Genomic DNA, 15,835 nt, shown 5'->3' with positions numbered 1-15,835 from the left:
AGCCTGACCGTGCAGAAGCCATCTGGGTTGCTTTCCATCGACTGAACACAAAAGTTTGTCAAGCAGGAGGGTACGAGTTTGCTCTTCAAAAAATGGGTTGAAGAAAGAAGATGTATTAAACAATAATCATCGCCATAAAACAGATCATTTCATCTTAGAAAAGATAGAGCTGGAGAGATGGCTCAGTGGTTGAGAGCCCTGGCTGCTCTTACAGAGGACATGGGTTCAGGTCCCTGCATCTGCACAGAGGCTTACAAAAATCTGTAACTCTAGTTGCAGAGTCTCTGGTCCCCTCTCTGTAGGCACCAGGCACACACATACATGGTGCAATACATACATGAAGGCAAAACACCTATCCACATAAAATAAGAATCAATCTGTTTATCTTAAAATAAATAAAGACAAGAATACTTATACATCTCATACTGTCTTTACAAATAGTCCTATGCTAAGAAAGCTGCCACCCACCAATTATTGTGAGATTTTCCAAACCAGGGGGCAGGCCTGTCTTCCACAGACAGCTCTGTCTCCAACTCTGCTTCCACTGCCTGGCATTTGGGTAGCGCCACACCGAGGGCAGAATGTTTCTTCAGTGCCACAGCACAACCATCTGCCAATGGCGGCTCTCTAACTGTCCCACAAATGGATCTGTTAATTAGACGCTGACAGAGTTTCCAGGGGCACCAATATTGATGCATGCCTTACCTCTCTGGGTTCCATTATCAATAGCTGGGTCCTATAAAAGTCAACATTTTTCTGCTTTAGAAGCGTGAGGTCCCAGCTTACTCTTTTTTATTGCCACGGCTATTGCTGTATTTTAGCCCTAATTGCTCAACACCTCCCTTAGTTACTACAAGTTGAACATTGTTGGTCCCTGGACAGTTATGGATATTTGCACAAATTTGTCAGTGTGGAGGTCTGGAAGATGGCTCAGAGGGTAACAGCCTGCTGCACAGATATGGATAACTGAGTTCAGATTCCCAGCACCCACGAAAAGGCCAGAATGGCAGCATGCTCCTATAACCCTAATGACGGGCAGAGAGTGGGCATGGGGCTCACCGCTAACCACTCTAGACAAAATGGCAGGCCCTCTAAGAGTAAGATAAAATCTTACATGACGACTCGACCTGTGTGGACATCGGCTGACATTGCACCTTGGGACTACGGCTTTGAATGTGTGACCGAAAATTTGATGTTTGGCTCTGCAGATTCCAGTTGTCCAGGTTGGTTAAGTAAAATAAAAAAGTAAGTAAGATAAAATAGAGGAAGAAACCTAACTGCGGCCTCCGTAAGCACACCTGAGCACACATACATGTCACATGCACAACACATCCATGCCCACACTAATCTACTGCTGCTTTCTGCAGCTCACCAACCCACTGATGATGTGACTTGCATTTTATTTATTATTAGTGAAAATGACAAATGGGGGTTCTGAAGTTTCAGGATTGTGCCTGTCCTAAATCTAACTCCCTGCTAGGTGAGTGTTCCTCATGAGGACCCCTGACTTGTCTGTAGAAATTAATAAGCCAGACATGGGCGACTTGCCTTCGCTCACAATCGAACCGCTGGAAGAGTTGCCCTGAGAGAAAGCATGGGCTCGTTTGGGGCTCCGGATCAGAAGGCACATTCCAGCATAGTGTGCTGATAACTACGTGCGGAGAGGTACTTGAAGATACCCAAAAGAGTATGTGGCACCCGTAAAGGTGGGGAGAATGACTTAGCAAACTCACATCTTAACTTCCAAACCCCGCGCAGAATCCATGGTAATGCCGAGGATGAGAGCTGGTGATCTCGAGGCCAGTGTTTGCACAAAGTCGTTGAAGTCTTTCTACTCAAGGAGAGTTGAGATTTGTCCCTTTAGGTGATAACACAGATGCGGAATTAAGATGAAACGCCTTGGGAAGCAGGTCCCATCTTCACATCACCAAGAGGCCTCCATCTGGTGAGGAGAGCCCGCTTTCGCCAGAGCAACAGCGCCCTTGACCCGGAAGAACACCAAGCGCAATCCTGACTAGGGGTGCAGCTCGGAGGCAGAGCATGTTCTGAGGGGCAGGTTTCAATCTCCAGCACCGAAAACGTGACAACCAACCTGGACAACTGGAACCTGCAGAGCCGAACATCAAATAATCGGTCACACATTCAAAGCCATAGTCCCGAGGTGCAATGTTGGCTGATGTCCACACGGGTCAGGTGGTGTTGTGGTCTCAAAGCCGAGGAGAGATGTAACAGAGGATGACGGCTTGCAGGGCCACTTTTACGTGCACCATAATTTACAGCATTTGCTTCTCCACCATTTCTTTCTGCTAAACTTGCCAGAGGTGCCACGACATTGACAGACACGTGACCCTTTACTCCACTTTTCAAAGTCACTGATCCAAATGAACGCAGCTGTGCCAGGATAGCTGTCTCCGGCTGTATTTCACAGTAAACACGGAGCTATGGTTCTCTACATGAGGGATAAATATAATTCTCAGTGGGCATTTCCCCTAATTTCAAAGAATCTGAAGTAGCTTCTGAGGGTGATGATTTTTCACAGAGGGAAAGTCATCCCTTGGTTTCTGTTCTGGCTTTAGAGTAACATCCTGCACCTAGATGTACCATTAACATCTGGTCCCGAGGATGGAGAGGGTGGTGGGTGAAAGGGAGACAAACAGGATAGACAAACCAGGGAGGGGGGCGAGATAACCACTTTTGAAAATAAAATGTTTATCTGGAGAATAACAAAATTTCTCACACACGCACACCACCTTTGACACTAATCAAAGCCTCTCTCTTAAGTTCACTATGTCATGTTTTCCACCCCTAGGAGTTTGTAGAAATTTTTACTTTGAAACGGGGTGGGAGGGGGTGCGGAAAGAACCCTTGCGGCCCTAAAAGGAATGAGGAAGTAAGAGTTGTGCAGTGTCTGGCTGGCTCCGTTGGTGTGACAGCCCGTGATGTTCCTTCCGGCCCCAGTCATATTTTGAGTTTCCACCTGCCCGCCCCCGCCACATATAACGCTCGGCACATGAGCCCGAGGGCTCCAGTGTCTTGTCTCTGTGGGTGGATTCCAAGGGTCGGGGTGTCATGCTGTGCCTCCTGCTGTCCACAGTTCTCTGGGGGTAGAAGAATTTCTGGCTACAGACTCTCCCGGGGTAAGTACTGCAGAGTGACAGGCCAGAACGTAAACCACCTTGAGGGTCGTGGGTCTTGGGTCCCGAAGATTATATGTCACTGGGAAAGCTCTGCCGAGGAACGTGTGTCGTCTTAGCAGGGCTCTGAATGCAGAATGCTCGGCTGTCCTCTGACAGCTGCAATCTGGGGCCTCAGGAATTCTGTAAATGTGGGATTTAGTTTCTGTATACTGTAACTAGCATCTTAGAAATAAATTTCTTTCTAACTTGGGTTAGATTGGAGTGTAGAGCATTTAATATAGGATGTAGGAGCACTCAAAAAAAAGTGTTGCTATTGTTGTATTCAGACACTCCTGGTAGAAATATAACAACAGACAGCGAAGTTTCGGAGTAGTAAAGACATCTGGCTTAAGGAATTTAGAAGTAAGTTTCTCAGATGCTGTTCTTAATAATAAGTGACATTTAATAAGAAAGAGTGATTTTTATCTTATTTCATGGAAACATAGGAAATTTTATTTCATTTGGATAAAAAAATGCAAATGAAAAGTTGGATGGGATTCTCGTGTTCTCTTAGTGGGAGGCTGGCTTCAGATGAAAACTCCGGGCAGTAGCTTTAAGCTCACGACTTTGTTTTTGGTTTTTGTTCTTGTGTTGGGCAATCTGACTCTGAAATTTGACTGGTGATTGTATTTTGTAACTCTTTTCCTTTATGATTTTATTGTAGATAGAATCAGAGCCTCACGCTGGTGAAATTCCCCCTTGGACTGTCAGCCCCAACTCCAATGAAGTTGACAAGCAGTCTCGAGGTGCGTGAGTCCCCCACACTCGTTTATCCAACTTGTCCACACGAGAGCCAGAGACCTTCACCCATCCTGTTTTCCTCTCTTTCAGTCAAAACCACTTAATGCCAATAACATGGAGACCTTAATTGAATGTCAGTCAGAGGTAAGAAAGAGTTGTCTTTAACGTTTTATTTGCACTGTGTTTGTTGAATGTTCGGGTTGTTTGTCAGTGTAAAGTGAACATCAGATTATAAATTAAACACATCTATGGAGCTCTTCTACAAGAACGTTGGCCTGAGAAGGATGAAGGCAGAATCAATGCAACTGACTTAATTTCTAAGATGGCTAAAAGGCCACCTGTGTATCTGTGGAGAGGTAGAGAGGAGCTGTGTATCCGTGGAGAGGGGCTGTGTATCTGTGGAGAGGGGCTGTGTATCTGTGGAGAGGGGCTGTGTATCTGTGGAGAGGAGCTGTGTATCTGTGGAGAGGGGCTGTGTATCTGTGGAGAGGGGCTGTGTGTCTGTGGAGAGGGGCTGTGTGTCCGTGGAGAGGGAATGTGTGTCCGTGGAGAGGGGCTGTGTGTTCGTGGAGAGGGGCTGTGTGTCCGTGGAGAGGGAATGTGTGTCCGTGGAGAGGGAATGTGTGTCCGTGGAGAGGGACTGTCTGTCCATGGAGAGGGAATGTGTGTCCCAGGTCGCTATTTTAACTTGAATACATTTCCAGGGCGATATCAAGGCTCACCCGCTGCTGACATCATGTGAGAGTGAAGACAGCATTTGCCAGCTAATTGGTGAGTTTTGAAAACATACGGCTCTCTTCTGTGGGCCTAGCTAGCGTTCTCTCGGTTTGCAAAACCACAGGGCTTTTACTTTACTAGGAAATTGTTTTCTAAGAGTTCCGAGAGACCGCAGAACATTAACCCTTGACTACAGCAGCAGGTGCTGTAGGAGGGGAGTCGGTCTGCAGCTGGTGTCCAGCTCCACAGGGGATTTCCAAGCAGGCTGGCAAGCCTCGGGTCTTGCAAACCTTGAGGATGGAAGCGTGCACATATTGGAGAAACATACACGCTGCTCTTCCTGCCACTGGCTTCCCTCTTTAGTGGGGACAGCATCTAAGAGTCCCCGGGGCAATGTTGATCTCAAACCCCAAAGGATCAGGCACCCACGGTTATTCTCTTTTATAGCGTATTTTATACAATGTGCATCGGATCTGACCACTCCTCCCAAAGTATCAGGATGGTCCTCATTGTCCATGTCTGTCTTCCACTTGCCAGTACAAAATATGTGAAAATAAATGCCAGTTGTTTAGGAAATGCAGCCTTTAAAATTAGAAGTGGGGGAAAGGGAAGAAAGATAAAATGGGGACTTTTGAGTTCCTATACCCATTGCACATAAGTTTTATGGCTATCAGAAGGATCAGGTACTTGGCAAAACGTCAAGTCTGGGTGGCCGCCTGTCTGGGGAACTGAAACATGCAGACTGGGGAGCTGCGAGATTGCCTGAGTGATGTAGCCCCCTCTAGTGGTGGCTAAGTGATAAGATGGAGGTGACCAGGCAGCCCTGCTCAGAATCTTCGGAAGGATCTTGAGCAAGACACTTGCTCTTTTTGTAAATTTCGCATTCAAAGAAATAAGTTAAAATAATACCCATTGCTCAAAATATTCTCTGTAGTTATTAGGAACAATACATTAAAATGTGCGGCTTTGAAGTACACGGTTAAATTTTGCTGGTTTTCTGTACCTGATAGCTGCGAAGCTAGAAACAGGAAAGGTGGGGCTTTGAGGAACTCTGGTGCTAATGTTTAGGGACTGGTTGCCCTGGAAACAGGGCGGTTGTTTGGGGTTAATTTTTCTAGATCAAGGGTTATGCCCTTGGCCTTCTCAAATTTTCAACAGTTTTGTTTTGAATTTGGGTGGGTTTTTTTTTTTTCAGTGTGACATGCTATAGCTAGAATAACGAGGCCAACACCACCTATGTCTTGGCTTATTATTAACACTGTTTCTTCTCTTTATCTCTTTGCTGCCTTGGCTACAGAAGTTAAGAAGAGAAAGAAAGTGTTGTCCTGGCCCTCTCTCATGAGAAAGCTCTCTCCTTCATCCGACTTCTCTGGATCATTGGAACCAGAGCTAAAAGTGCCACTGTTTGACCAACCCTTGTCAGTTATCTGTGGGGAAAATGGCGCACTCCCTAGACCCATCCAGGTAGGTGTGTGTTGACTCGTAAACCTACTTCCCTTTTCTGCGGGACCTAAAAAGTCTTTGGGAACTCTGAACATGGTGGAACTCGTCTTTTGAGGCCTCCCCCCCCTCCCAGCTTCCCAGTGCAGCAGGGGAGACGTCTGCCTGCTGTTACCCACCAGTGTGCAGTGTTACCCCACAGAGTGACTTGTGGGGTGGAGAAGGCAGAACGTTTGTAACTTCTACAAGCTCTGCCTAGAGGGAGCAGAAGGTGTTTGTGGGAAAGCTAGTGTTTCTATGAGAACATCTGAGAGGAGGAAGGGGGCCCACAGTACTTTTCAAATGTGCAAAATTAGTGGTTTCACAATTTACCGCCTCGGAGAAAAATGAGTGAAGGGGCATCCTTGGCAGCACTGGCCTCGGTAGCTTGTGAAGGCTCTCCTGTAACACAGCCTACGGATCGGTGTCCGTGCTTTAACAGCGCCAATGCGCTGTTAAATGTGTTAATGTGTCTCCAAGTGACCGTTTTCTGCTGTTGTGTCTGCTCCCGCAGGACATCCTCGCCATCCTCTGCCTTAAAGGCCCTTCAACGGAAGGAATATTCAGGAAAGCTGCCAGCGAGAAAGCCCGCAAGGAGCTGAAGGAGGAGCTTAACTGCGGGGGCGTGGTGAATCTGAAGCAGCTGCCCGTGCACCTCCTGGCTGTGGTCTTCAAGGTGAGCCTGCTGCAGTCGTGTCAGACGCTCTTTGGGGGGGGGGGGGGGGGGAGGCGCCGACAAACCCATCAGGAAGCCAGCACCCTGCAGGCAAAGTCAGCTGATGTGCGAGTTTAGTCTTTCCTCAGTTAAACTTTTTAATTATTCACATAAGCAACCCTATTTCAGGTCCCAGGTTTCAAAAGAAAGGGTGGCATATAGTTCTCTCAAAACTATTTGATTGCCCCATGGCCACGTCCATTGATAAATCTGGAGAGTTCACCTACCTATGAACAGTGCACCTTATTATGCTGGTTACTGGGAGGTTCCTGAGTACTTGGAAGGGGCCCCTAAAGGAAGCAAATACAGGGATGTGACTGGCGAACAGGGGCGTCTGGCGAAAGTAGGACACAAGGAGACAAAACACTCACCGCATGGCACCCCTTCTTCCTCCAGGACTTTCTCCGAGGAATCCCTCTGAAGCTGCTATCCTGTGACCTCTTTGAGGAGTGGATGGACGCCTTGGAGAAGCCAAGCGAGGAGGACCGAATCGAGGCCCTAAAGCAGTAAGTCCTCTGTCTCCGTCCTTCCTCCTTCGCAGCCTGTGGGAGCGCTTTGGGATTCGGGTCTCACCGAGACTGTGAGGTCCAGGGAATCTGAGTGCTCACCTGCTCCCACCACAGACGCCAGAAGGAGCCCTGGGCATTTACAGGAAGTAATTCTACCCAAACAAGAGAAAGACCTTCTTAAAAAGATGAAAGGAAACTTCAGTACTCATAGATCCCAAGATAGGAGGGAACCTAAACGCATGAGTAGTTTTAAAGGCACAGAAAAAAACTCAGACCTGTGAAGGCTTTACCACAGGCTAGGCAGCCACGGTTCTCTCAGATACCCTTATGGCTCAGCAGAGCAACTTGGAAGGAACTGTTTTGTTTCTAAAGCTCCACAGTAAACTCTAAATTCTTATGGTTAACAAAAAAAAAAAGAAAGAAAGAAAAGAAAAAAAAAGGGAAAAGAAAGAATTCTAATAGTTGGCAGAAATCACATTTATAAACGAAAGTGTGACCTCCCTCTGCATAACTGGAGTCCCAAATGCCTTCTGTCAATGTCAGAACTTCACCACATCCTGAGAAAGCCCACCACTATGCAAGAATTGTCCCCTACACCAAATATTTGCCTTGAATATTTACCAAGAGGAGGATAGTTTCTGTCCACCCTTATCCCAGAATTCTAAGATTTTCATAATAAATTTTTACTTGGGTATAAAACTCTTTCAAGAAACTAACACTAAGAAATGAAAAGGATCCGTGTGTTGGACTCACTTCATTTTTTGAAATACTGAAATGCAACGAAACAATCTTTTTTTTTTTTATCACTAGAACAATGTTTGTATTTCAGTACTGCCTGACTCTAATTTTAAACACACTTTTATACACTGGTTGATTCTATCTAAAGATTTCCCAGAATGATATAAAAATGGGTGGTCTTGCTCTAAAAATTACAGTCCAAAGAAGTGTGAGAAAATCAGTCTCAGGGGCTCAAAACAGGAAGAATTCTGACACAGTAATTTGACAAAACTGTTCCAAATGCAAAGCAGATTGTGGTGGTTACGCGGGCATTGCTTCCCGAGCAGCATCTCCATTATCTCTATGGATAAAGAGAAAGGTACTAGCGGAGTCCCAGTTACCACAACCTTGCGGTTTACTGGCCCCACCAATGCCAGCTGCTACTGCTGCTGCAAGAGGGTGAATGGGCATTTCACAATGTCCCTTTGGAAATGCACCTTCCTCGTTTTAAAGGAAGTCCGGTTTGGGTAGAACCTCCTGAGAGGTCAGGCTAAAGCCACATGAAAGCCTTCATCCCTCAACCTTTTCCAGGGTTGCAGATCGCCTCCCCCGGCCCAACCTTCTCCTGCTCAGACACTTGGTCTACGTGCTGCACCTGATCAGCAAGAACGCTGAGGTCAACAAGATGGACTCTAGCAACCTAGCCATCTGCATCGGGCCCAACATGCTCGCTCTGAAGAATGACCAAACCCTGTCCTTCCAGGCCCAGAAGGACCTGAACAATAAGGTATGTCCTGCCTCTGTATGAGGAAGTCCCCGGCCATGAGTCTGCCCTCTACAAAAGCTGAGCACTGAAATGCTTCAGATTGGAGTTTCTCAAACTGGCTGAGGGCCCACAGTGGACGTCTCAACTGCGGGATGTTTCTCATGGAAAGATGCACTCTCTTAGATAGCATTTCCTGAAGGGTGAAATACGTGTCCCCTCCGTTGTCCTGGGAGATGGGTCAGAGCACTAACTTTACAGCACTAACTTCCTGGCTAGAAAAAACACTTTGTTCTTTTTCTCCTGGGTATCACATTCTGCCTGTTCAACTAGAAATCTGAACAACTACTTCCTTAACTGAAAACTTCAGTTACTTCAAAGTAATTTTTAAAAATTTTTAAAAATGGGGGGCTGGAGAGATGGCTCAGAGGTTAAAAGCATTGTTTGCTTTTCCAAAGGTCCTGAGTTCAATTCCCAGCAACCACATGGTGGCTCACAACCATCTGTAATGGGCTCTGTAATGGGGCCCTCTTCTGGCCTGCAGGTGTACACACAGACAGAATATTATATGCATAATAAATAAATAAATATTAAAAAAATTTAAAAATGTATACCTGAAAAAAATAGAATAATAAAGGGTATTATTAAAACCAACCCAATGTGCTTTTTGGGCACATATAAGTACCCAGTTCTATTTCTGCCACTTCCCTAGTAGTCGACCCCATACGCCTTCATTCTTTTCCACCTTCTCTTTTATGAATGTAATTATGCTGACAAACTGCTTGTGTTTCCTCACAGGTTAAGACATTGGTGGAATTCCTCATTGACAACTGCTTTGAAATATTTGGGGAGAACATTCCGACACATTCCCGCATCACTTCTGATGACTCTCTGGAACACACTGACAGTTCAGGTACGGAACATTCTGTCACTGATTGTGCTTCTGGGGAGAAGCCCATGCCGGCCTCAATGCAGGGATGAAAAGCATCCCTGGTATTAGAAGCAGGATTTGCCTTCACAAATCAGAAGTCTGTAAGAAAGTCGTTAACCGTGGGGGCCTTGCTCTTAAATTTACCCCCAACACCTCCTCACTCCGAACTCTTTCTCATCAATCTGGAATTTTCTCCTTCCTATTCTGAGGCACGAATAACTCTTGATTCTACTTAATAAACTTTAGTTGTGGGGTTGGAGTAAGGACGTTCCATCTCTACAGTGGAATGTGAATCCGCTAAAATGGAAATTAGTCCAGTACAAGAGCTACCCAAAGGAGCAAGCTTATAAATTCAGATCAATAAATCTTAAAGAATATTGTCATTGCTATCTTCCTTTCCTGATATCTCTTTCCCTTCCTCCTCCCTCCATTTCATTTTTGCATTTATCATTTAAAGATCATTTTAGATAGGAACAAAGTTTTAATGTAATCAGTGTATTGCCAGATCAAGCCCCAGTGTGCTCCACCAAATCATCATGGGGATAATCTTTAGAGTAGCCTGTAACAAATACTGCTGCTAAAAGACCCTGGACAAAATGTTAACCTCTGCCTTAACTTTTCCCAGATGTGTCGACTCTGCAGAATGACTCAGCTTATGACAGCAATGACCCAGATGTGGAGCCCATGAGTGCCATCCCCTCTCCCAGCAGGCAGCTGGAGGGACCCACTGGCCTGGATAACCAGGGCCCACAGGACACCTGTGAGTCAAGCTCAGAGCCCATTGTTAGCATGGTAGCCAGGTTGAAAGGCTCCATTGGCCAGCAAGACAGGCGATTCTCTGAACCCAACATGTCACCCTCACAAGAGTCTCTCAAGAGCCAAATGACAAAACAAAAGCTCACCAAGAGTGAGGATAACTTCACCATGCCCCCGGAAGCCTCTTGTTTTGAGAGTGATGAGGCTGAAGATCCATTTACAGAGGAAGTCTTCCCAGCAGTTGAAGGCAAGCCCAAGAGACCGGTGGATTTAAAGATAAAGAACTTGACCCAAGGTTTAGCATCACCACAGGGATTGGGACCCAAAGTTTTCTCCAGAGTCTCCCCAGGTAAATCTTTGGACAGCTCACCTGTGCCTTCTCCTTCCTGTCCCAAAAGAAGCTTCTTCACCAGACACCAGAGTTTCACCACAAAGACAGACAAGGTCAAACCCCAGAGAGAAATGAGAAAGCACTCCATGTCATTTTCCTTTGCCTCTCAGAAGAAAGTGCTGCCCCGGACCTCCAGCACTGGCTCTGAGAAACCCAAAGACTTTTCTAGAGACCAAATCAAGAAGGGTTTGAGGAAAGAAAGCCAGCTTGCTGGCAGAATCATCCAGGAAAATGAGTCAGAAATCCAAAGCCAAACAGCTTTGGGCTTCAGCTTGTCTAGAACCTGGGCGCTCTCTGTGGATAACATGTTCCAGCTAGTGGATGTGAGGAAGCCAGGAAGCCCACCATCGTATGAAGAAGCCATTCATTGCCAGGCATCGGGACTCACAGCCTACAGCGGCCAGACGGTGGGCAGCATGAGAGCGAGAATGCTCCAAGGGAACGCAGCTCCGCCTCCTCTGCCTTCTCGCCTTGGAGGTGACCACAGTGAAGGGACACCTGATGGACACAGATCGTCTCCCATGACCGAGCACTGGAAACAGAGTCAGACTGTCTGTGTCTCTGTGGAAACTCAGGGGAGATCCGAGCTACACCGATTGAGGACCGTGTCTGAATCCATGCAGAAGGCTACGTTGGACCGTCTCAGGCGACGACACAGCCACATGGTCTTTGAGTTCGACCAACTCCAGGGTGCTAAAGAATCCTACATTTAGGAAAGGAGACCTTGGCCATGGCTAACTGGTGGTGTGTGTGAATATATGACTGTATACAGAACTGCTGGTCAGTTCTACTTCCCGAAGAGTCACGAATAAGCTCATTCAGAATGTCGTGTAGAGTTCTCCTCTGTGAGGCTGGCTCACACAGCGACACACCAGACTGTGTGTGTATCTGGGTTTGTGCAATACATAGTAAATGTATAAAATGTACTATAGACACGGTATTAGATGAAAAGGGTGTCTACACATATCCTGCATGCATGTATCTGCGCACTTTCTATATATTGCTGGTTTTTGTCCCCAGGTACGTGTTTCTATTGATTAGAAAAATCTTTACTTTTCTTAGTTACCTCAGATGTCTTCCAGTGTTCATATCTTCCGAGAGCTGCATGGGGTGGAAATGTCTGAAACTCTGGTAGGGTTGTTTTCTAGACAGGCTCTTGACAACTGTCCAGCACAGTAGAAGGCAGCAGCCTGGAAGAGACTGCGCTCTGTGTGGGAGCTGTCAGCAGCCGGGGAAGGCCTTTCAGTGACCTAACGGAGTGGTGGAAACACATTATGTCGGTATAAACGGGGGCAGAACACTTGGAGCTTCTGCAGCTCAGAAATGTCTCGTGCAGCAGTGTGGAAGAACGTGGTGTTGTATGCATTGGGGGCCATGCATAAAACTTCAGGGCAATGTCACTGCAATAAACCGCCTTCCTCCTGTTCATTCTTTGCTGGTGCTCTCTTTTCCCCAATCCACCAAGAATGTCATCCACACTCTGGTGCATTCATCTAGCATCTGTTCACCATATTCTCATTGTTCCAGGTTGTCGCACACCTTGGGGAGCTTGTGTCTCTGTTCTCTGAGGATTTGAGACACTTTTTTTCAGCAAACAGTTACTCGGGGGACAAGAAAAACTATAAGGCACAGGATAATCTGGAATGTGATGCTTCCCATTTGTAGCAAATGAGACTTTCCAGTGTCCTTACACAACTCACACTCGTGATGCTCAACTTTCTTTATTATCAGCAATCATGAGAATGAATGTTTGTGATGTTAGAATTTTACTACTCAATGACAAAGTTATTTATCCAAACTTTTTTGGAGTCCTGGGCCCCAATCTTCCTAATGTTGCCCATTTTTATGACTCTGTGTGCACTCCTGGTTTGGTTGTCTACCAACACATAAAAGAGGCCTGGCTCTTCCTCAGAGATGGCTTGCTGAGACTTTGGTTAGCTGTGTTATAAACTGGGCTGTTCAAGCAACATTAATCTTTAAAATGCTCTATTAAAAGCTTGGCAGTGGTGGCACACACCTTTATTTCCAGGATTTGGGAGGCAGAGGCAGGTAGACCTCTGAGTTGGAGGCCAGCTGGTCCACAGAATGAGTCCCAGGGCAGCTGGAGATACACAGACAAACCCTAGCCATTGTTCCTGCAGAGGAACCATCCGACTCCTCACAACCATCTGTCACTCCAGGGCCAGGAGATCTGATGCCCTCTCCTGGCCTCCAGGCCGCATGTGGTGAACATGTAGATAAAACATAATATATAAAATAAAAAGTAAAATCCTTTTTAATGCTCTATTAAGCACCAATAATAAATCAATATCAAAGGGCAAGCCATCCACTTCAGACTGGTAAGTAAACAAAAGTAACTCCTTCTCAGAGCTGAAAACTCACAGAGGTATGACTTTAGTACCTGCCACATGCCAAGTACTAAGCCAAGTCTTTCAGTATTAGGATACAATTATCTTCCACCAGGTTCTTAGTTAGATACATAGGTAGGAAGATAGGAAGATAGATAGATAGACAGACAGATAGATAGATAGATAGATAGATAGATAGATAGATAGATAGATAGATAGATAGATAGATAAAAAAGATACATGAGCTATGTAATAATAGATAGATAGATAGATAGATAGATAGATAGATAGATAGATAGATAGATAGATAGATAGATGGATGATAGGTGGGTGGGTGGATGGATGGATAGAGTTTGTGTGTGCACGTGTGTGTGTGTGTGTGTGTGTGTGTGTGTGTGTATCAAGCAGTACCAGAATGTGAAACCTCACTGCCTTAGCCTGCTAAGCACTGGGATTACAGGCATGCATTACCACAATGGTTCTCAGTGACTTGCTCATAAGAATCAGAGCACTGCCTCCAGTAGCTAACCAAGATGACAAATCAGGAAGTTTTAAACATACTCCCACCTTACTAATGACTCGACCTCCGTGTGACCCTTCTTTGGGTCCTGAATACCCTACCCTCCTCAAATATCCTTCTATTCACTTATTTAAGACAGGGTTTCTCTGTGTAGCCTGAAACTCACTGTGTACACCAAGCAGACCTCAAGCTCACCGAAAGACCCTGCTTCTGCTTCCCAAGTGCTGGTATCAAAGACAAAGACCATCACACCTGGCTAACTGTCTATATTTTTTAAAGTAACAATGAGACTGGAATGCCTGCAGTGCAGTTCACTGTCAGATACCTATGGTCCCTGGCAGGAAAGCACCGGCCATTCTTGTTGATGTCGTTGACTAAGGAGAAGGCACGGTGACTGTTTCAAATATTACACCTCATGGCACCCACTTGTTCCCGCATGGGCCTTGATGCTTCCAAATTGGATTTCCTAATTCTCTTTCCAAGTATGTTCATTTGTGGATGCAGGGGGTGCTTAAGTAGCAGAAATGCACTGTCTTTGGTCCTGGAGACTGGAATTTGGAGACCAGGGTGTTAGCAAGATCCATTCCATGCTGCTCTTTGACAAAGATGGCCAACCTTGTGTTTCTTCACGAGAAATTTTCTCTCCTCCTTTGAAGAGGGGACGGGAGGAAAGGTGACACACAATATATACTGTAATTATTTCCGAAGACATATTCTGTTCCGACCCCAGGACTTAAACAGATTGAATCTTCCCTAGATCAGTTGCCTTAGGAAAATTTATCAAATTTGGGCACTTTTGCTATAGGCAAAAACAATTACTTAAACCCACCAGACACAGCACAATGGCAGGCCCCACAGCAGTTCAGCCAGCAGCTACGTTTTGCAACACTAATATACTAAGCAATGGCTAATGGTCACAGTGCTTCCCAGAGCTGGGGTTGGGAACGGTCAACACTGTCCGAATCAATGCATGCTTCAAAGAATAACTAGGTAAATACCCAATTGTGATCTCACTGGGAGAGCTGCCAATGTATGCTTTCTTCCTGAATTGTCAACCATGCAGGAAGACACATCAGATAGGATCTCATATAATGGAGATTTTTCATTAATTAAATTATGTGGTCTTCATTTGCAAAAGGAGAAATACTGAGAAGGCCAAAGTGTGTATAGTTTACTAGAGATGAAAATGAATCACTTTTAGCAAAATCTTAAATGTAAACTGAGACATTTGGTATGGGTCTAGAGAGTAAAGGCGCTTGTCGCACAACCATGAGGAGCTGAGTTCATATCTAACACACACATCAAAAGCTGGGTGTGGCTACATATGCCTGTGACCCTGTAGGGAGCCACCTGGAGAAATCGCCATTATAAGATGGCACAGGTGGTCCTGCAGCTTGGAGGTAAACATATCCTTATTTGATGTTGCTGCATGGGGCTGAGCACCCTTTGCCTGCATTTGCACAACTGAGCCTTGTCCATAGCCAATCCCGAGGCCCCGAGCACCAGCAGAATGGTATTCACCAATCAGGACAGTATCCGAGTCCCTCCACCCTAGAAAAGCAGATGCTGCTTGGCTTTCGCGCTCTCTCTCTTGCTTGCTCTCTCTCTCTCTCTCTCTCTCTCTCTCTCTCCTCCTTCCCCCCCCCCCCCCCCGCGCTCTCCCTTCAACCAAGAGACTCCAATAAAATGTGATTTGAGAAGGATCCTCAACTTCGTGGTCGTTCTTCCTTGCTGGTCAAGGGGCGCGCCACATGACCCTAGATCTGCAGGGTGCAGAGACAGGAGGACATGGGGGTTATTCGGTTTGTTCTCTGAGTTTTGCTGCTCACTAGAACACAGTAAATTGATCTAAATATGTCTTTTAGAATGTCAATCAGCACAAATCAAGAAAACTGAAGAAAAGGCAAATGAAAGGAAAGTGACCTTGACTTATTTTAGGCCATGTTGGAGGAAACAGGTAGGACGGCAGCTCAGACAGACCCCAACCCACAGAACAGAGCAGAGGCCGCTCAGACAGACCCCAGCCCACAGAACGGAGCAGAGGCCGCTCAGATAGACCCCAGCCCACAGAA

At 46.0% G+C, this 15,835-nt stretch overlaps 1 protein-coding gene across 1 annotated transcript; it reads left to right on the top strand.

The window, feature by feature from the left end:
- Positions 1-2,979: 2,979 nt before the first annotated feature.
- On the top strand, positions 2,980-12,323 carry Tagap (T cell activation RhoGTPase activating protein). The gene is made up of 10 exons (XM_048420613.3): positions 2,980-3,137; positions 3,841-3,922; positions 4,008-4,061; positions 4,622-4,688; positions 5,932-6,098; positions 6,628-6,789; positions 7,225-7,334; positions 8,646-8,841; positions 9,616-9,730; positions 10,374-12,323. Exons 2-10 carry the CDS (start codon positions 3,899-3,901, stop codon positions 11,606-11,608), a joined length of 2,130 nt encoding a protein of 709 aa, XP_048276570.3. The 5' UTR covers positions 2,980-3,137; positions 3,841-3,898; the 3' UTR covers positions 11,609-12,323.
- The last annotated feature ends 3,512 nt before the right edge of the window (positions 12,324-15,835 follow it).

The sequence above is a fragment of the Myodes glareolus genome, chromosome 1 (genome assembly GCF_982192425.1).
Source record: "Myodes glareolus chromosome 1, mMyoGla1.1, whole genome shotgun sequence".
NCBI lineage: Eukaryota > Metazoa > Chordata > Mammalia > Rodentia > Cricetidae > Myodes > Myodes glareolus.
Note: the sequence above shows the minus strand (reverse complement) of the source record. Positions and strands in the feature narration are given on the sequence as shown.

What these genes read in the sequence shown, in the direction of transcription:
- Tagap (XM_048420613.3), top strand. Translation starts at nt 3,899, where the DNA reads ATGAAGTTGACAAGCAGTCTCGAG. An exon ending in CGAATCGAGGCCCTAAAGCA is followed by an intron (nt 7,335 to 8,645) that starts GTAAGTCCTCTG and finishes AACCTTTTCCAG; the next exon opens with GGTTGCAGATCGCCTCCCCC. An exon ending in GGAACACACTGACAGTTCAG is followed by an intron (nt 9,731 to 10,373) that starts GTACGGAACATT and finishes AACTTTTCCCAG; the next exon opens with ATGTGTCGACTCTGCAGAAT.